This window comes from Hypanus sabinus, chromosome 1 (genome assembly GCF_030144855.1).
Source record: "Hypanus sabinus isolate sHypSab1 chromosome 1, sHypSab1.hap1, whole genome shotgun sequence".
NCBI classification, from domain to species: Eukaryota; Metazoa; Chordata; class Chondrichthyes; order Myliobatiformes; family Dasyatidae; genus Hypanus; species Hypanus sabinus.
This window is the reverse complement of record NC_082706.1, coordinates 14,535,494-14,556,952: the sequence shown is the minus strand read 5'-3', so window position 1 is coordinate 14,556,952 and position 21,459 is coordinate 14,535,494. Positions and strand designations below refer to the sequence as shown.

Here is a 21,459-nt window from a genome sequence, read left to right as displayed (position 1 = left end):
GGCTAGCTTCAGGGAAGACATTTACAATTTTTATTTTATTGGCATGCAGTGCAAAGTAGGCCATTCAAGTCACACCATCCAGGAATCCCCCAATTTAATCCCAGCCTAATTACAGGACAATTTAAAATGACCTACCAACCAGTTAAGTCTTTGGAATGAGGGAGGAAATCCACAGAGTCACGGGGAGAACATACAGACTCCTTACAGGCAGCAGCGGATGGCCGTTACTGTAAAGTGTTGTGCTAACCACTATGCTACCATGCTTAGTATATCAATAAGATTGAAAGAGTACAGAGAAAATTTACAAGGATATTGCTAAAACTTGAGGACCTGAATTATAGGGAAAGGTTGACTAGATTATGATTTTATTCCCTGAAGTGAGAGAATAAGGGGAGATTTGATAGAGGTATACCAAATTATGAGAGGTAATGCAAGCAGTCTCTTTCCAGTGAGGTTGGGTGAGACTGTAACTAGAAATTATAAAGGGTGAAAGGTGAAATATTTAAAGGAGACCTTAGCCCACCACAACTCGAGTGGTTAAAAAGTAGAATGAGCTGCCAGCAGAAATGGTGGATCCAAGTTCGATTGCAGCGTTTAAGAGATGTCTAGACAGGAACACAGATGGGAGGGATATGGAAGGGTGAAGTCCAAATGCGCATTGAAGTGACTAGGCAGAGTAACAGTCCAGTAAGGACTAAATGGGCTGAAGGGCTTGTGTCTGTGCTGTAGTTCTTTGTGACTCTTAACAGCTTGCAGCAACTTGCATCCTACTTTACAGCAGGCCCTACAGTTCAAGGATATTTCATTAACAGCAAGGCAGTTTTCAATATTTCCATTCTTCACACAGCTCCAACCTTATATTCCCCTTCTTGGCTCCAACAAGCATCTATCATTTAGCCCTGTACAATGAAATTCCTCTCCTCCTCCAGCACTCTTCAAACATCCCTGACAAATCTTTTGATGCCCTTACCCCCATCATAAATCATCATCTTTGTGGCTCCAGCGTTAATCAACGTTGCTCTAGCTGCAGATGGTTCTCAGTGAAAAGAAATGGGCTGACAAAGCAGAATTAAACACAAGCAGATGTTTATTGCACAACTCAGAGCAAGCTAAGGAGTGGAAGACAACCACAGTTCAATACTTACACATCAGAGTACGCTGCAACAATCAAATGAAGGAAGGCAACACACAAAAATTGCCATTAACAAATAGCCTGGCCAACATCACAGAAGCACTACATTTTTAGATAAAAGATATATATTTTTTTCTCATCAAAAATTAATTTTTAGAAACTTTTTCTCACCTTTTGAAACAAGTGAGTCCCCACTACCTATTTTTAATTCTGCAATTCATGACTACAGTGGAAAATACCTGAGATTGCTACACAGTAAAATCATAAGAAATTAAAGGTGATTAAAGGACCCTTGCAGATACGACTGTTCTTCCAGAACTCAAAATCCAGTAATGAGTCCAAGTTTAGGTGGGTGTGTCTGTGTGCATACATACATATCATTAAATTCCATGCTTCTGTATTCCAATCAAACCTGTGTTAATAAAATATAAAGTGTTCTATCATGCATATAGAATATAGATATTTATATATAAAACTGCATATAGCCTGGTGCACTAGGACGACATATTTCACACGACCCCACAACTAGTAATAACAATCACCCATTCCTAAAGAACTCAACACAGTTATTATCACAAGCATATGTTCACGGGTCCTGCAACTTTAAACATTATGGATTATAATTGAAAGGAAGGTTTGCAACACAGGTTTATACAAGGAGTAAGGAGCAAGGGATAATGGATGAACATACTAAGAGATAGCCACTAAAGTTAAATATACTCTGGACAAAACACCTGTGCTGAAGGCCACTATATTACGGCAGAGGGCAGATAAAGCAGTCATCTGGTGTACAGAAAGAACGCATGCAAACACTGACCAGCCTTCTGATTTCCCATTCTGCAAATTTTATGGGGGGGGGGGGGGGGGGGAGGGGGTGGAATGGAAATGTTGGAGAGGGGAACCTGGTCTGGAACATTGCACGGCAAAGTCTCTGCACACACCATGTGGGTTGACTGAACGAGGAGGCTTTGCAATTGGTCTTTGCTTCTGGATTCTCTCCCTCCTGCCTGACTCATACTCAACAGTGAGCTCAGTCTCCCAATCCAGAGTCAGCACAACAAACTGCCATTGTGCAGTTTAGCATCCACCACTGAGATCTTAAACACATTCCTCCCAAAAAAAAGCACAAACTGACTGCTTGGATATCCATATTAGCTGCTCCCAATCTGAATGAGCAGGACACAGAACTGCTGCACCACGGGGCAGGGATGGTATGGGCAATCTCCGCAGTGTGATCGACCCCACAGCATTTATCCCCATACAGAAAATCAGCATTTTTAATGTCTCTGCAGTCCTATGTGGGGGCAAACAGAACGGAAAGATTCTTGGGTAGGTCGACAATTTGCTCGAAAGAAAAATAATGTGCAGGGGTCGGGGGAATGAGTGCCAGAAGATGGAGAAAACCAGAGAGGATTTCAGTATCTAGATTTTTTCCTGTTATCAGATTGCCACACTGTGGGATTTATGGAACCCTGATGAGATAAAATAAAATTACTGCTGTTCTATAGTTGCCTTCATTTTTCCCAGCCTAACTCCACATTTTCTATGTGGCACGAAGGCTTTGCAATTGCAAAAAAAAGGGGAGGGGGGAAACAGATCACATTATACTGAACAGGCAGTTGATTAATCCAGTCACCCACTACCAACGTGCACCATTTTCCATTTCTGCCCAGCAACATTCTGTTCACATCGGGGTGCAACCACACAGTCAGCATGCTGGACAATGTCCGATCTGCCTTGTCCAGGCTGTGCATTCTTACTCGACAAATCCATGCATCAACTTGGAATGAGTCCAGAAACCAGGAGGGCAAGAGGATAGTATTAAAGGCTAGTGCTCCAGATCGTTTTATAATGGAGAAAACAATTTGCTGTCCAGCGTCTCGGATACATTCCCCAATAGTAAAAGTGATTCAAGCTGCAGAGCCACTGGTTGGTAGAGTGAACAAGGCTACACCGAAGTCAGATGTCGATGTACTTATGAGAATATGACATCCATTGTATCCAATTATCAATGAAGGATGGAAAGTTAACAGTGAACTCCGGCCAGTCTCACTCATCTTGTGTTCATGTCCTGGGTATGGGTCTCCCTCCTAAATCACAGCAATTAGAGTGTAACTCAGCAACACTTACTAGAAGGTATCTACACCAAAACAGAGTATTGTTGCTGTGTTGATTAGTGTACAAGTGGCTAAGAACAAGCAGATTAGTGATTCAGGTTCCAGCACAGCAGGTGTGTCTAAAGCAACTTCACAGTTCCATCTGATTGTGTGCATGCTTCATCCAGCTCCTGAATTCTCATTCTTGTAGCCAATCCTTTCAGCTGTCCTGCATTCAAAGCAGATTCACCAGTCTTCAGCTTCAATCTCTGAACTCTTCAAATTCAGTCCCTTCAATCTCATTTAGCATTCAAATTCATTTAGACCTCACTGCACTTTTTTAAAAAACCTGCAAAGCATGACTCGTGTTCAGAAATATCAGCGCAAATGCCATCATAAAGGGGCAAGTTACTGACATGCCAGTTTAAAAACCCACTGGACCTCCAAGTGCAGGGAACAATCACCCAAGAAAACAATATGCCGATTCTTCTTTTTTCTGGAGTCACTCATCTTGCATGTTGCCTACCCAGTTTTCAGCAAAGCACAGTGGAAAAATGACAAATGCAATGAAGCCTTTAATCAGTCTACTAGTGATACAAGGGTGTTCAGATTGGTCTTAAAAGGGAATTCATGAAGTTGGTCACACTTTCTTACAATGCTCACCACTAGGCTAAAATTCTTTATTTGGACAGTTCACTCTTGTTGAGCACACTAGGTTTGTTTCCTATGTACCTGTAAACCAAACAACCTAGTCTGTACAAGAACCATTCATACACACTGAGGTCAGGTTAATAGTTTACTAGCAACAAGGGATTTCATTGTCCAGTTCTCCTGGTGAATCAGTGGGGTAAAATTATTTGAAATTATACTCCTGACAGTGATTGCTGGACTTTTCTTTTGATGTCCTCAACCTCTACCTTGCAATCTTCTCCAGCTTCTCCAGCACGCCCTGAATCTTGTGGACAGCCTCTTTACGAATCTGCCGTATGTGCTCTTGGCCGTTAGTTTCTACTGAATCCACTTCCAGAAGCTGCTTAGTCAGGAGTTCCTCCAGTAAGCGGTAAGTCTTGTCTCCTCTCTTCCCATCAAACTGATTCACCTCTGCCTCCAGCTGCTGTACATTGCTCATGACTTGTTCTACTTTAGCTTGGCCTGGGTGCATGGCAACCTCAGCCTGCTCCGTCCCATTGTTTGTGGCGCCGGCGGGCTTCTCTGCAGCACCCTTGTTTTCTGTGCGGAACTTGTACACAGTAGGGGGAGCACTGTATTCCATCCGTGGGCATTGGGAGGTGCTTGGCAGCTGCTCTGGGGTTCGGGTTGGGAGGTAACCCGTGGGCTGCTGGTCATTCCCTGGAAAGTTGTTGTTGTTCAGGCGAGGCAGGGGGTCTTGGTGGTTTAGTGGATATGGGACATCCTAAAAATAAAGTAACAGACCACTTTAACACACCTAAAATCTGAAGAAATACAATTTAGCTCTTAAATGGATTTCAAAGTTCAAAGTAAATTTACTATCAATGTATATGTCACTAAATACCACCCCGAGATTCATTTTCTTGCAGGCATTCATAGAACAAAGAATTACAATTGAATCAATGAAAAACTATACAAAGACTGGCAAACAAAAAAAGCAGCATCCATCATTAAGGACATGCCCTCTTCTCAATGCCACAAAAGCCTGAAGGTACACACTTAATGGTTCAGGAACAGCTTCTTATAACCATATAACAATTACAGCACAGAAACAGGCCACCTTGGCCCTTCTAGTCCGTGCTGAACACTTACTCTCACCTAGTCCCACCGACCTGCACTCAGCCCATAACCCTCCATTCCTTTCCTGTCCATATACTTATCCAGTTTTACTTTAAATGACAATATCGATGACAATAACAATTATTCCCCTCTGCCATCTGATTTCTGAATGGACATTGAACCCATGGACACTACCTCACTACTTTTTTATTTCTATTTTTGCACTATTTAACTATATTTTATATATATAATAGAAAAAAATGTGCATTACAGTAATTATGTTTTGCAATGTACTGCTGCTGCAAAGACACCAAATTTCACAACATTGCCAGTGATATTAAACCTGATTCTGATACAACCAAAATGCAAAAGACATCCTGCGCGAATATAAAAACAGATGATAAGTAACAGAGAGCATGAGTTGTTGTGTCCTTGAAAGTGAATCTGTAAATCATGGAATTAGTTTATTTATTTAGTTACACAGCAACAGATCCTTCCAGCCCAGTGAACTTGTGCCGCCCAATTACTCCCACATAGCCAATTATCCTACTAACCTGTACGTTATTGGACTGTGGGAGAAAACCAGAACATATGGGAAAAACCCATGCAGTCGCAGGGAGAATGTACAAACAGCGGCGGGAATTGAACCTGGGTCACTGCCGATGTAATAGCATTATGTTAACCACTACACTCCCGTGCTGCCCTTAAATGGCATTTTATGTCGATGGCTTATCAGTCCTGAAGAAGGGTCTTGGCCCGAAACATTGACTCTTTATTCAGAATCAGGTTTAATATCACTGGCATGTCAGGAAATTTGTTGCTCTGTTGCTGCAGTACATAATAAAACTGTAAATGATAGTAAGTAAATATAGCTCAGTTCGTTAGTTTGAGATACAGCTCGTTTACAGGTCTTTCCAGTCTAACAAGCCCATGCCGCCCAATTATACCCACTTGACCAATTAACCTACTAAATCCTTTGACTTTGGAATTTCAGGATTGTTATTGGTGCTTTGTGAATTTTATTTTGCTATTAGATTTATCAATAAGGCTTCTAGTGGTTAAAGAAATGGGAAGCTGATTTTAAATGGGCTGGTTAAGAGCAATTGTGTCTGTATTTCAGAGGTAGAACTCCCACTGAGAAAGATGTAAGCACGTATTACCCTGGAATCTCATCCAAAAACCACCTCATGACAAACCTCCTGTGCAAACTTGTCTTTGCATTTTCAGAACACATGGATTAAGAGCAGTAATCGCTCTGCCCCTTGAATTTGTTCTGCCATTTCATAATCTCATGGAAACACACAAGATAAAGGTTTGACCTAAAAGATTTACTGCCCACTTCCCTCCCCAGAAGCTGCTTATCCCGTGGAGTTCCTGCAGCAGCTTGTTCCTCTGAAGGGGGCTTGACAGGGCAGACGTAGAATTGATGACTGTTGGGATGTCCAGAAACAAGGGGGTCAAAGACTTAAAATAAATGATTAGCCATTCTAACCAGAGATAGGTAGTCATTCATAAGCACAAGAAAGTCTGCATATGCTGGGAATCTAAAGCAACACATGAACTCAGCAGGTCAGACAGCATCTATGAAAATGAATAAATAGTTGATGGTTCAGGCTGAGACTGTTTGCTTATTCATTTCCATAGATGTTGCCTGGCCTGCTGAGTTCCTCCAGCATTTTGTGTGTGTTTCATCAGTAGTTATTCATTAAGACAGGAATAAGTGTGTGAAACTCTCTACCAAAGAGAGATATAGAGGCAAGGTTATTGAGTATATTCAAGACAAAGCACAATTATGTAATTGGGTTTAAAAGATTTGGATCCAAAGATATGATATTACTGTGGGAAAGAAGGGTCAATATAAAATATCAGCCTTGGTCTTATTGACGGGAAGACAGATGCACATAAATGAGTAGCTTATTCCTGCTTCTATTTCTTAGGTTCTTAAAACAGTACTGGAAGAAAATGAAAGAAGGAACTTAGAGGACTACAGCTTTCAATGATTAAGGAACAGGTACTGTGATGGACACTTGCTTTTTGTTCTCAGATTCCTCAAATCTTGAAGCAAATTTCTCCCACATCTGATGGGAAAATGAAGAGTTTGTTATCACTTCACCAAAATTTGTGTGTCAATTCTATGGTGAATCATTTTCCTTGAGAATATAGAACATGACAGTACAGTTCAGGCAATTTGGCTCACGAGTTGGCCAACCTTTTGACCTACCCGGATATTAATCTAATCCAAGGGTTCCCAACCATTTTTTTATGTCATGGACCCCTACCATTAACCAAGGGGTCCATGGACCCCAGGTTGGGAACACCTGATCTAACCCTTCTCTCTCCCTCGCGTAGCCTGCAATTTTTCTATCATATATTGCATATCTAAGAGCCTCTTAAACGTCCTTAATGTATCTGCCTCTACCATCATCCACAGAGCATTCCACACATTTAACACACTGCGTAACAAAAACCTATGTCTGACATTCCCCTATATTTTCCTCTAATCACCTTAAAATTATAGCCCCTTGTATTAGCCAAGTATTAAAGTTTATTTATCATATGTTCATCAAAGCCTGCAGTGAAATCCATTTTTTTTTTGTGTTGACAATCAACATAGCTGAACATGTGAGGCACCTGGGGGCAGGTTGCAAGTGCACATTCCAACGCCAAGAAAGCATGCCCACAATGTTCAGCAAAACAACACAGAACAAAACAAGCAACAAAACAATATTTGCAGAACAAGCCCTGTACCTCCCTCCCACCCACATGCACTGTGTTAACTTCTGACTTCCTCAGCTTGTGGTCCCCAAAGGACTTGGACCCAGGCTTGCAGAAGCCATCTGTTCCCTGGGAAAGGCTCTAGCTATCTACTTGATCATCTTGTACACCTCTCATTCTTCTTCACCCCAAAAAGCCCTGGCTCACTCAATATATCCTCATAAAGCATGTTCTCCAATCCAGGCAACATTCTGGTAAATCTCCTGTGTACTCTCTAAAACCTCCGCATTCTTCCTTTAATGAGCCTTTACTAATTCTATTGGGAAAAAAAGCAAAACCCACAAGCTCTCCCTGTACACAACTCACTTAAAGCCACATCTCCACCAAGCTGTTTTTGTGCAAGGGCCCTGTATTTACTTACCTTTTGTTCATAAACAGATGGTGATGGACTGAGTCTTGGCCAGCTGGGTGTCGGTCCAGAAACAACATTACCCCCGAAAGCTGACATCGGATGACTGAACTGTTCTGCAGTTGACTGCAGGCCTGGAACTCGGACTTGGGCCCAGGGGTCATGGGACGGTACTCCTGCTGTGGGAAGAGCAGATGCCTGCATCGAAGGTTGCCAGGGCTGGGACTGTGGGCTGGGTGCAGGCTGATGTGTAGAAGGATATAGGGGCTGTTGAGGGGCAGAACCTGGGTTTCCAAAGTGATACTGAGATGATGTTACTGGGTATGGAGACTGTTGATCATACAGTTCCTATTTAGTGAGAAACAAAATGCAGGTGGTTTATTATCAAAAGTTAAGCTTACAGCCAAATCTTAACAGCATAACTAACACTCAAATTATTCGTTAGCAATTCTCAGAACAACCCATGCAATCCATGCAAGTAAGTCATTCAAACCAGTTGCCAGAATTGTAGTTAGGTACTTTACCTACCTTATAGATCAAGGATTAATTTTATTTGTCACATGCATATCAAAACAGTGAAATGTCATTTACGTCAGATCAACATGGGTTGTGCTGGGCAGCCCATGTGTCAAGTGTCACCATGCTTTTGCAGCCAACAGAGCATGGCCATACCTCACTAACCCTAAGCGTATGTCTTTGGAATGTGGGAGAAAACTAACATGTGGAGGAAACCCACACAGTCATGCAAACATGCAAACTCCTTACAGGCAACAGAGGAGTTGAACCCGGGTTACCTGCGTGTAATATTGCTATGTTAGCCACTACACTATTATGCCGCCCTCCAGGCTACCATGGATTAAAGAGGCAGCACAACACAGAACACTTCAGAGACAGAGAGAGATAAAGTGATAGAAAACAAAAATAGGATGAACACAGATTGATATTTGTGAGTTGGCCTTCCATCAAAAGAAGTGGAAAGCAAAAGGCTGCAGTTGCTGAAAATCTGAAATAAAACAAAGGCCAATCATCTGCGGAGAGAAAATGTTAACATTTCAGGTTGGAGGACCATTCAGACAGGGTTGGATTTGATTCTTATGTTATCTGAAACAGGGAAAGGAAATCAGCATGAACCATGTTGCAGCTATTCCATGGTAACATGTAGAAACTGGGCATGCCTTTCTAGAGAGTAAAAGTGCACCACTTTTCCTCTTACCGAGCAGCCATCACAATGACCTGCCCTCACGAGGCTTCCCAGTTACAGATTTCTAAATCTTTGTGCAAACAAGCACACACGCAGCAAAAAGTTGTTTATTTGAAGTATTTCATGTTATGTTATCTGCACAAGAATGAATTAAACAAATTTGAGGTAAAAAAATACAGAAAATGCTCAGAACACTAATTTGGAGTATTATGTGCAGTTTTGGTCACCTACCTACAGGAAAGATGTAAATTAGGTTGAAAGAGTAGAGAGAAAATTTACAAGGATGTTGCTGTGTCTGAAGGATTCAAGTTATAAAAGACTGAATACATTAGGACTGTATTCTTTAGAACATAGGCAATTGAGAAGAGATTTGATAAAAGTATACAAAATTATGAGGGGTATAGATGGAGTAAATGCAAGCAGGGTTTTTCCACTGAGGTTGGGTGGGACGACAACCAGATGTCATGTCTTAAGGGTGAAAGGTGAAAAGTTTCGCAGAACATGAGGGAAGCTTCTTCACTTAGAGGGTCATGAGAGTGTGGAATGAGCTGCCAGCACAAGTTGTCCATGCGAGCTCAATTTCAAAGTTTAAGAAAAGTTTTGATAGGTACATGGATAGTAGGGATATGGAGGGCTATGGTCCTGACTCAGTTTAAATGGTTTTCGGCATGGACTCGATGGGCCAAAGGACCTGTTTCTGTGATGTCCTCCTCCGTGACTATGACTTCCAGTGGGCCAGGTAGAATCTGTTTCAAGTAAAGATCCGTCTTTCCCAGTGAGAATGAAGGGTCTCAGCACTTCCCCAACACTGCTAAGGATCGAGGATTAACTTTACACACTACATACACGTATTAGGAATATGCAGTGGTGAGTGGGCACAACATTGAACAAAGAAAAAAGATCTATATGAAAAGTAAATTTAAAGGTCAAAGTACAGATATGGAATAAAATATGCATGAATATCAGCATGTATTTACAATGTAAACAGCATTATAAGGAATGGTTTCAAGTGTTTATTCTGCAGTGACTGAGGTAATACATGGGGGAACTAGCTTGAATGGCTGCCTGGCCTCAAGTGTTTCCAATATCTTGTCTTTTGTTTCAGATTTCCAGCATCTGCAGTCTTCTGAGTTGCACAAAAAGACTCAAGTCTTGTACACTGCACTATGCTGTCACCTGTTTCCATTACCCTGTGGCCACATGCCATATTTTAAACATCATCCACTCTTAACACCCACCCGCTGTCCTTGGGCTGGTGGATAAGACTGATGAGCAGGTGCTTGTGACCTCGACAGCAGCCCCTGGCTGGGTGGGCCGGTTTGTGAGTGAGCCCACTGTGCAGAGGAAGCATTCCCATTGGATGGAGGCCTCGGCAGCCCTGCTTGCTGGGTAGGGTGCTGCTGGTGCGGAGGGTGCTGGCGGTAGGTCTGCTGTTGGTGACTCTCGCTTGGTATCGGATCACCCCGCATGTTCTCACTTGGGCCTGGAGGATACCAAGAGTTCCCCTGGACGGGTCGCGGAGATGATGCTCGTCCAGAGGAAAACACACCATTGACTAAGCCCTGAAATAAGGTAGTATTTACAGATTATATTTATATATTCAGAATCACATATTCAGAATTATATATTCAGGAGCACATTCACTCCTATCACAGAGAATGGCATCAACTCAGAGGAATACCTTTAAGAAAGAAAAGGAAAGATCACAGAGAATGGCATTAACTCAGAGGAATACCTTTAAGAAAGAAAAGGAAAGAAACAATCTGCAGTTACTACACTTTACACATTAGAACCTATGCCATGACCTCGCTGAGTTCCAGCCTATCAAGATCTCCACATGGTACCCTGCAACTGTAAAGCTTTGCCCTTTGTGAGCTCACTGAGCCACAGCCTGTTATCAGTCAACAGGCATCACACCTCATCGGCAGAGCTGGGTCTGAAGACCACTGGGAATGCTGGAGGCCCACTGCAAGTCCACTGGAGGTTTGTCCCAGGATTGGAGAACTGCCTATGTGGGTGGGAGGAAGGGAGATTGGATACAAGCAGAATTATGCCATATGAGTCCTTCGAGTCTGCTTTGCCATTCCATCATGGCTGAATTATTATCCCTCCCAAATCCATTCTCCTGCCTTCTCCCTTGTAACCTTTGACACCCTTACTAATCAAAAACCTATCAACCTTTGTTTTGAATATATCCAATTCCACAGATTCACCACTCTCATGTGAATTCCTCCTCTCTATTCTAAAGGGGCATCCTACTATTCTGAGGCGGTGCCCTCTGGTCCTAGTCTTCCCCCAAGTATCCTTTCACATCAACTTTGCCTAGACCTTTTAATGGTTTCAATGAGATCTCCTCTCATTCTTTTAAAATGCAATGAGTATAGGCTCAGAGCCAAAAAAAATGTTGATCCTTAATTCGTGCCAGTTGTTAACCCAATCAATGTTTTTCACTCTATGTGTACATTTGATAAATAAATGATTCTGAATCTAAAAGATGGGAAACAGATGGTGTGTGGACTTGGCCTGGATTCTGAGAACAGAGATGAAGATAGAAAAGTAGAGTGAACAAGGTCAGAACTGGGGGTGGGTGGGGGGGGGAGAAAGAAATGTGAAAGATGCTTTGAAAACCAAGGCGTTAAGAGATATTAGGAATAGCTGGATATGTAGAATTAGTCACCTTTCTGGGGGTGGAGGAGGGGTAAATGCACCATCATCATTCTAAGAAATAGCTTAATGCAGGAGACGGAAAAGGATTTGAATGGTACTTTGGGTGAGCTGAAGACCAACAGGCTTGTGTGAGGGAGAGGATGACAGGGTCAAGAGTCTGGATCAGCATTGAGATCAGAAACCATCTATTTCTGCTCAAAACAATAGGCGAGAGAAATGGGATCATTGACAAGGCTGATGTGAAAAGTAGCAGCAGCTCTGATTCTAATCATTGGGAAGCAACTCTTTCACACATTCCTTTGTCCCAGATGTGCATTGCAGATCCCAAACAACAATATGTTCCGGTGTCTCCCCCCCCCCCCCCCCTTCTCTTTCTCTGCCTCCATCCATCTGCCACTGTCTCCCTGCACTCCTCCCCTACCTGGACCAATCTTATACTCAAACCTACCATTCACCTTGTACTCCTTTCTCACCACTCCCCTTGTCTTTATACTGGCCATCGCACCTCTCCACTTTCAGTCCTGAGGCAATGTTTCCACCTGAAGTTCCTTTCCTTCCACACAGATGCAGCTTGGCCCACTGGAGTCTGTTTCTCCAGATCCCAGTCCCTTGTGTCTCCAGGGTGTTCAGGCCAGTCAACTCAGCCAATTACAGACTGAGTGGTATTTACCAGGCGTCTACTACCAGCTGCTCTCATCACCAGCACATTCAGCTTCCAAACAAAAGACTAAAGAACAGTCCCAGCTTTACAAAAGTGCAATTTGATTGAATTGTTCCTGAGGGTGCAACCATCATGTGGACTGATCATCGCATCTTGAGAATGAATCATCAAAATGCATCAGAACAAAGGTCACACTAGTCACTTTCTTTACTGGGCTCAATCCTTTTGATGCAAAGTTTCCACCCAATAAACTGGTTCACAGCCCTGACTCTCCAAACAGCCCATCAGCGCTGCCTGGAGACTGTGGCTCTGGGCTGTCCTGCGATCATTTTCCAAGCAAACAGACAAAAATAGTCAGCACCACCAAGCCACAAGATACTCGCGTACAAACAGTAAAGCTGTTGGGACAGGAAAATCTTGACACACTATTCAAAATTATAGAACTTCATAAATTCTTGGGCCACATCTGGAGTGTTGCATATAGTGCTGGTCACCCCACAACAGGGAGGATATTGAGGCTCTGGAGAGGGTGCAGAAGAGGTTGAACAGGATGCTGCCTGGTTTCGAGGGCATGAACTATCATGAGAGGCTGGAAAAACTTAGATTGTCTTCTATGAAGCAGAGAAGGCTGAGGGGAGATCTGATAGAGGTTCATAAGATTATGAACGACATAGATAGAATAGATAGGGAATATTGGTTTCCCAGGTTTGAAATGTCTAATACCAGAGGGTATGCATTGAAGGTGAGAAGGGTAAGGTTCAAAGGGGATGTCAGGGGTAGGTTTTTCTTTTACTCACTCAGGAATGGAGGATGCCTGGAATGCACTGCCTGGTACAGTGGTAGAGGCAAATACATTAGAGACTTTAAGGAGATGAAAGTGAGGAACAGCTTGCTCCTGCGCCGTACTGTTCTAATTCCAGATTTTATAAACGTGCCCAAAAAGCAGGTCATGTTCAAAAACACACTTGTGGTACAGGAATAAAGGGGCCCCCTTCTCCTTCAAATACTGTGTACAGGGAAGTCAACTCAACCAGTAAATGAGGGAGAAGAGTAATGAATTAGCATCCAGGTTATTCTAATTCTCCCCTCTGTCTCCAGTGTCTACCCAACCATAGTGTACAACTCACCAACCAACATTGGTGACTGCCGACCTGGAGTACTGACCAACAGAAAGTTTATCAGAATCATAATCAGGTTTAATATCATTGGCATGTCATGAAATTTGTTGTTATGTAGCAGCCGTACATTGCAATACATAAAAAATAAAAACTGTAAATTACAGGAAATATATTAAAAACATTAAGTAAGTTCTGCGAAAAAAGAAAAAAAATAGTGAGGTAGTGTTCACGGGTTCAGTGTCCGTTCAGAAATCGAATGGCAGAGGGGAAGAAGCTGTTCCTGAATCATTGAGTGTGTGCCTTTGGGCTCCTGTACCTCCTCCCTGACGGTAGCAATGAGATTAAGGTCTGACTGGGTGATGGGGGTCCTCAATGATGGATGCAGCCTTTTTGAGCAGTTCACTGTTCTGCATCAAGTTAACAGGTTTCAAGGATTAGTTTTATTTGCGTCAAATCAAATCAGCAAGGGTTGTGACATAGCATGCCTACATCTCACTAACTCTAAACGTATGAAGTTGGAATATGGGAGGAAAAACATAAACCCTGCAATAACAAACTCATGATCGGAATTTTTAACTCTCCTACATTACGGGGATCATTTCCTTTACACTCAGTGTTTTCAGTTACCTTGTTTAGTGGTTTTCAGTGATACATATGTAAAAAGGGATTCATTTGCTTTACAAGCTATATATTGAGAAGAGAGCTGGTTAAGGATGCCATCATTCATCAAGGTTCTAGTTATACAGTTGCCCAGCTCACTCATGTTTTGCACTATATATACACACATATATACAGATGTATACAAATATACAGATACATGTAGACTGTATAACTTACTGAAATTTATAGTATACTTTATGTATTGCACTGTAGTACTGCCAGAAAACAAGTTTCAGAGCATATGTCAGTGATAATAAATCTGAGGAGATTTGATATATCACCAAAGCTATTTGCAAACTTCTACATATGTATCTTGGAGAGAATTCTAACTGGCTGCATCACTGTCTGGTACAGGGTAGGAGGGCTGCTACACAGAATCTAAGTAAGCTGCAGAAAATTGTGAAGTCTGTCATTTCCATCAAGGGCACTAGCCTCTGAGTATCCAGGAATGTCTTCAAGGAGCGATGCCTCAAAAAAGTTGGCGTCCATGATCAAGGACCCACATCACTCAGGTCAGACCTTGTTCTCATTGCTCCTATCAGGGAGGGGGTACAGAAGCCTGAAGGCACACACTCGATGATTCAGGAAAAGCTTCTTCCCCTCTGCCATCCGATTTCCGACTGGACACTGAACCCATAACACTAACTCAATATTTTTTTCAATTTTTGCACTACTTATTTAGTGTGTGTGTGTGTGTGTCTGTGTGTGTGTGTCTGTGTGTGTGTGTGTGTGTGTGTGTGTGTGTGTCTGTGTGTGTGTGTGTGTGTGTGTGTGTGTGTGTGTGTGTGTGTGTGTGTGTGTGTGTGTGTGTGTGTGTGTGTGTGTGTGTGTGTGTGTGTGTGTGTGTGTATTTACACATATGCAACAAATTTCACAACATATGCCAGTGATATTAAACCTGACTCTAAATATCAGACAATTCACTCTGATATTTTAGAACTCCTGACTATTTGGTACCTGGCTCACCCACTCCAGGCATCACCATCATACTCGACAGGGCTCCATCCCTGGAACCCCTTGGCTCAATGAAAAATTCAATACTCTATTACATACAACAAAAAGTGAATTAAAAGCCCATTGGTGTATTCACAGGAACAATACCTAATCATAACAATCCTTAAGGTTGTTATAGTCGGGAGTGGTAATGGAAACAAGCTCCTACTACCTATTAAATGCTCCCAAAGGTGTACACCTCAAATAACCTCTGACAACCAAGTCCAGCTCCCGGCTTTCACATGTAGCTTAGCTACTAAACCTGGTGGAACGGTTTCTACTGACAGGAAAAGGGGCAAAAGCGGATTACTGGCACCTTAAAACCAGTCGCTTCGGGTTGATGGGGCTCGACAGCCATGGTTGGGTGCTCACCTAGAAGGAAAACTCTGATCTCAAACCTCCGCTGCCTTGCAGCTATACCCACTCACAGGGAAGGCTTTGGGAGTAAACTCCGAGTGAAAAATGTGGAGCTGGAGTCCCTACGTCAGTCCTAAGTTGAGTTCAACGCCGACTGGCAACTTTTGCGAACCTGCTGGTACCAAATTGTACTGGTCTCTGCTGTTCTTCTGGGTTCATCAGATGCGTGGAGAGGGGGAGCTTGCTACATGGGCAACAGCTTGCTCTCCATATCGAACTGCCCAGGCTTGTGTATCTAGACAGCTAGGACTTAACGTCCATGGTTGACCCTGACCAATGAATGCCTCACTCACCCAACACCTAATAATCCAGAAAAGCTGCCCGTGTTCAAAGTCCCAAATGCACCAGACTACTGATGTTCTGCTGTGCAAGGCAAAACATTTCAGATGAAGGGTGAGTAAAAGTCTAATAAAACACAAGACAGAAACCTCTGGTCTGGGAAAATAATCTCTGTCAATGCTTTATAAATTACCAAAGAACTGTAGGGATTTGCAGCTTAGTATAAGCCTTCAAAACTTTTCAACTTACAAATCACAAAATATCAACCTGAAAGATTACATTTCAGGTTGATGATTTGAAATCTCCCACTGATGCTGCTCTCCAGTGTTCGCTCCCTGGAAGGCAAGCTGGATTGCTTCCGTCTGCGCCTGACCCAGCGTGATGAGAACTGTTGCGTGCTTATACTTAAACATAGCTCCTGGACAAGATCACACACACCAACAGCCCTCAGAACATGCCATCCAGGGACTTGTGCTGATATTATAGTCGGCCCTCCTTATCCGCAAGGGATTGGTTCCGGGACCCCTCGTGGAATCCAAAAAATGCGGATGCTCAAGTCCCTTATTTAACCTATCAGTGCGGTGGACTTTAGGATCCAGCGGAACCCCGGACCTTTAACTGTTTTCAGAGCGGTGGTCTTTAGGACCCGGCGGAGCTCTGAATCTGCAGTGTTTCTGTTGACGAAAATAATCACAATCACGATTGAAAATAAAGTGGAAATAATAAAGTGATCAGAAAGAGGTGAAATGCAATTGGTCATTGGAAAAGCGTTAGGCTACAGTTGGTCAACGATCAGAAAAATTTTAAAGGATAAAGTGAGAAAGGCCGTGCCCCGATGAAAGCTACAATTATTACTAAGCAATGCAGTGTTTTAATTATTGAAATACATTCATTTCTTAAGTGTTTTATATCCATAGAAAGGTAAAATATATATACTATTTTCTAAGACAAACGTTTGACTAACTGACGCTATGTAATACTGGATGTAGCTGTTCTGATTTACTTAGTAAGAGAACTTATGATTTTTTTCGATAACGATCCACGATAACCTACGCACATCCTCCCGTATACTTTAAATCATCTCTACATTACTTATGATACCTAATACAATGTAAGTGGTATGTAAATAGTTGTTATACTGCATTCTTTAGGGAATAATGACAAGAAAAAAAGTCTGTACATGCTCAAAGAACGAGTGCTGGAAGAGCACTTCCAGGTTTTCTCGACTCGCAGTTGGTTGAATTCACACATACGGAACTCGCGGATAAGGAGGGACGACTGTATTTTGTACTATTATAACTGTAGGTGTTGTGTGTGTGATTACATGTACAGTTTTCACCTTGGCCCCAGAGGATGTTTCATTTAGCTGTATACATGATTATGGTTGAATGACAATTAAACAAACTTCTGTCAGAACTGCTCTCTTCCACATGTTGATACGCATTCTTCTGCCTGAAGCTATGAATTAAAATACAACAGTTTTGAAGAGTGAAAAATGACACTTACTTGAGGAGGCATTTGATGGTCCATCATTTGAGAATAGTTATTCGGATATGGACTAGGTTGATGCCCGGTGGGATACCAGTAATTGGAGGCAAACCCTGGGTATGGCATCTCCTAGAAGGCAAGAGCAAAGTCAAACATAGTGAATTCACACAGTCTACGGATCTGGTAACCTAACAAAGGGAGTTGAAAATAGTTACAGAAGTGGGAGTGCTGTGAAGTACAACCAAATCTAGGGATAACATATTTATCGGCTGAGGTATGATTGATCAAATTAGGGCTGAACTTGAATTTAGAAAGATCTCAATAAAGCAAACACAATTCTTACATGCCCCAACAGGTTGATGCAGCATCAAAAACCCAGGTTCACCCTTTCAATATAAGCGCTAGCCACTATGGGCCCATGAGAATTCATTTTGTCCTCCAGAGTAGGGGTAGTGAATGAGACCAAAATGGTTAACATTTGCAACAATACAGGCCCTTCAGCACATGATGCTATTCTGATCTGTTATAATGGTTGTTATATACACTCAGTGACCACATCATTAGGTACTGTCACCTCCTGACAGCTTGATTGAGTCTGGACATTCTCCTCTGATCGTTTTCATTAACAAGGCATTTTCACCCACAAAACTGCTACTCTCTGGATTTTATTTTATTTTTTTGCACCATTCTTCATAAACTCTAGAGACCGGTGTGAAAATCCCAGGAGAGCAGCAGTTCTGATATACTCAAACCATCCCATCTGGCACCAACAATCATTTCAGGGTCAAAAATCACTTGGATCACATTTCTTCCCCATTCTAATATTTGGTCAAACAACAACTGAATCGCTTGGTCATGCCTGCATGCTTTTATGCATTGAGTTGCTGCCACATGATTGACTGATTAAATATTTGTATTAATGGTACAGCCGTACCTAATAAAGTGGTGATTGAGTGTAAATTTAAGAAAGATCTCTAGATCAATCAAGGCATATGGTAATAATGCCGGACCACTCTTGGGCTGACCTGTCACGAACTTACTAAATGGCAAGACAGTTTCAAGAGCTAGTCAAATGGCCTACTCTTTCTATGTCCTGATGTTACAAATAACCTGCATTAACTGAAATGTGCAACCCCCCCCGCCCCCACCACAAGTACCTGAGCCAAAAAAAAACTGCTTGTACCTCAATGCAGTGAATGTACCTCACCACTTTACAAGATGCCAGTACAGAAATCGGGGCAGCACAGAAGCAAAGTGGTTAGCAGAATGCTTTACAGTACAGGCAACCGGGGTTCAATTCACGCCACGGCTGTTCCCCCCGGACTTCCTCCAGGATGCTTCGGTTTCCTCCCACAGTCCAAAGACCTACCGGGTGGTAGGTTAATTGGTCACTGTAAATTGTCCTGTGGTGAGGCTTGGATTAAATCGGGAAATTGCTGGGCGGCACAGCTTGAAGGGCCGGGAGGGTCTATTTCGCACTGTATCTCAATTAAAAAAAGGCAACATCTGAAACTTGCTGGAGGTCTGTAATCAGTGTTCCATAGGGATCTGTGCTGGGACCTCTGCTGTTTGTGATATATACAAATCACCTGGACGGAAATGTAGGTGGGTGCATTAAATTTGCAGATGATAGTAAGATTGGTGGAGTCGTGGATAGTGTAGAAGACTGGCAAAGAATACAGTGTGATAAGGATCAGTTGCAGATATGGGCATGGAAATTGTAGGTTGAATACACGTCAGTTTCTCCATTTTTAATTGTTAGAATTAACCCACGAGCAGTAAGTAGCCAATTACTTCATAGGCAGCCATTCTGGTATGAATCAGTTTGTCCATAATGGCTGATTGGGCCTGGTCCAGTGACTTAAAGAGGAGAATGGGGAGCACATGGATCATACTAAACTGTCCGAGCAAAATTTAAACTGCACAGAATACTGACCCGCATTTCAAAGTGTGAAATGCGACAGGTTTCTCTGCCCTCACCTCTAACTATATTTACTCCTATCACTTCAGCATCAAGTATCAAAATACACATCTCCAAATAAGAGTTTATCATAGTTGAAAAGAATGTATTGCCTCTTCATGTTGCTTTTGAAATTGCTTCAGAAGGATAGAGTATATTGACCTCGTCCTGACCTTCACGATAAACATAATGAGCTCCCTGGCCCTATGACCTGAGTTGTTCTGTTCCATGATCTGAACCTGGCATTTAGACTGATTAAACCAATGTGTTTGTGAACACCATTTCCACTTTTCCTGTGGAAACAAACTGAAATTCATACAGGGAAATATTATTATTAACATGAAAGCAAATATTAAGTTATTTTCTTCCGTTAAAGGTATGTGGGCTGCCCAAAGTTGCACCTCCACTGCACAGCCCCCTCCAAAACCTCTTCGATTTCACTCTCAATTCTCTCAACTTCCACTGCCTCCATCCACCCATTCCTCTCTTCCTCCACAGCCTCACTCCCACACTTCCTCATATCACACCTCCAACCTGCTCATTGCTTTCTTTACTTCTTGACTCCCACTACATCCTCAACTTCGCCTAATTCCCCCCAACTCTTCTAATCGACTCCTGTCTACACTCACTCTTCCTACACACTCCTTCCCTCCATCCACCCCACTGCCCCCACCTTTCCCATCACATATTTCTCTATATTTTGTCTGTACACTCCCTCCATCCTCAAGCTCTCCTCCCCACCTTTCCTCCTCCTACCTTGGCCCCTCTCCCCAGAGTCTTCCTTACAGCCTCTCCCTCCCCTCTCTACTCCCCCTACCCTCCTATTACCCCATCTCCTACTTACACCCTCTCCCACCCCCTTTACCCCATTTCCCCTTTAATCCCTCCACTTCCCAGTCGCCCTTTGACCTCTCTCCTCAGTTTCCTCATTGACCCCCTCTTGTTACCTTCATGACCCCATTCCCAGCCTCCCCCTTGACCTCCCTTTCCCCAGTCTCCCCCTTGACCCTCCTTTCCCCACTCCCCCTTGACCCTCCTTTCCCCACTCCCCCTTGACCCCCTTCTCCTCAGCCTTTCTCTTGACCACCCCTCCCCAGTGTCCCCCTTGACCCCCCTATCCTGCCGCCCCTTCCCTCCTTTTACCCCTTTCTCCCCTCCACCCCCTTCCCTCACCTTCCGGACCCGCGGGTCGTTCCATGTGGTAGTGCCGGTGTTATGGTCGATATAGTAAGGCCAGCCGCTATCGGGATCCCGCTTCATCTCCCAACCGCGAGGCAGAGTGGCGGCCATAGCCTCGCTCACAGGACACTGCCGCTCCGGCCCCTGCCCATTGACCGGCGGCCGCACCAGCCAATCAGCCACAAAGCTTCCTCAATTCTTCCGGCACGTTGGCCAATCATGGTGGGGCATCGGAGGCGGAACGCCACGCCCACTTCCTCTTACATCTGCTGACAGACAGGCAGTGACAGTGACACACCTACTGACTCAGTCTGGGATTGAAATCACCCATTGACACACTCACACTCAGTGACTGACACACCCACTGGCACACTCATTCAAGCTTGCTGAAACACATACATCCACAGACACTCTCAACACTCCCACTGATACACTCCCATCCAGAGACTGACACACTCACTATACACTCACACCCATTGATACACTCACACTCAGTGACTGACACACCCACTGGCACATTCATTCATGCTTACTGATACACATACACCCACAGAAACACTCACTTACTTCCACAGATACACTCCCATCCAGAGATTGACATACTCACTTAAACTCTCTGATGCACTCACACCCACTGATACTTACATCTAGTGACACACATATACACCTAGTGATTCACCCACTGCCACACTCAGATACACACAGTGACTCAGGTCATTCACATCCACTGGCATA

General features: G+C 43.2%; 1 protein-coding gene across 1 annotated transcript; it reads right to left on the bottom strand.

Annotated features, from left to right (window-relative positions):
* Nucleotides 1–1,069: 1,069 nt before the first annotated feature.
* On the bottom strand, nucleotides 1,070–20,894 carry bag4 (BCL2 associated athanogene 4). The gene is made up of 5 exons (XM_059964897.1): nucleotides 20,719–20,894; nucleotides 17,604–17,714; nucleotides 10,541–10,864; nucleotides 8,114–8,449; nucleotides 1,070–4,642 (listed from the first exon to the last, which is right to left on the bottom strand). Exons 1-5 carry the CDS (start codon nucleotides 20,833–20,835, stop codon nucleotides 4,142–4,144), a joined length of 1,389 nt encoding a protein of 462 aa, XP_059820880.1. The 5' UTR covers nucleotides 20,836–20,894; the 3' UTR covers nucleotides 1,070–4,141.
* Between the last annotated feature and the right edge of the window lie 565 nt (nucleotides 20,895–21,459).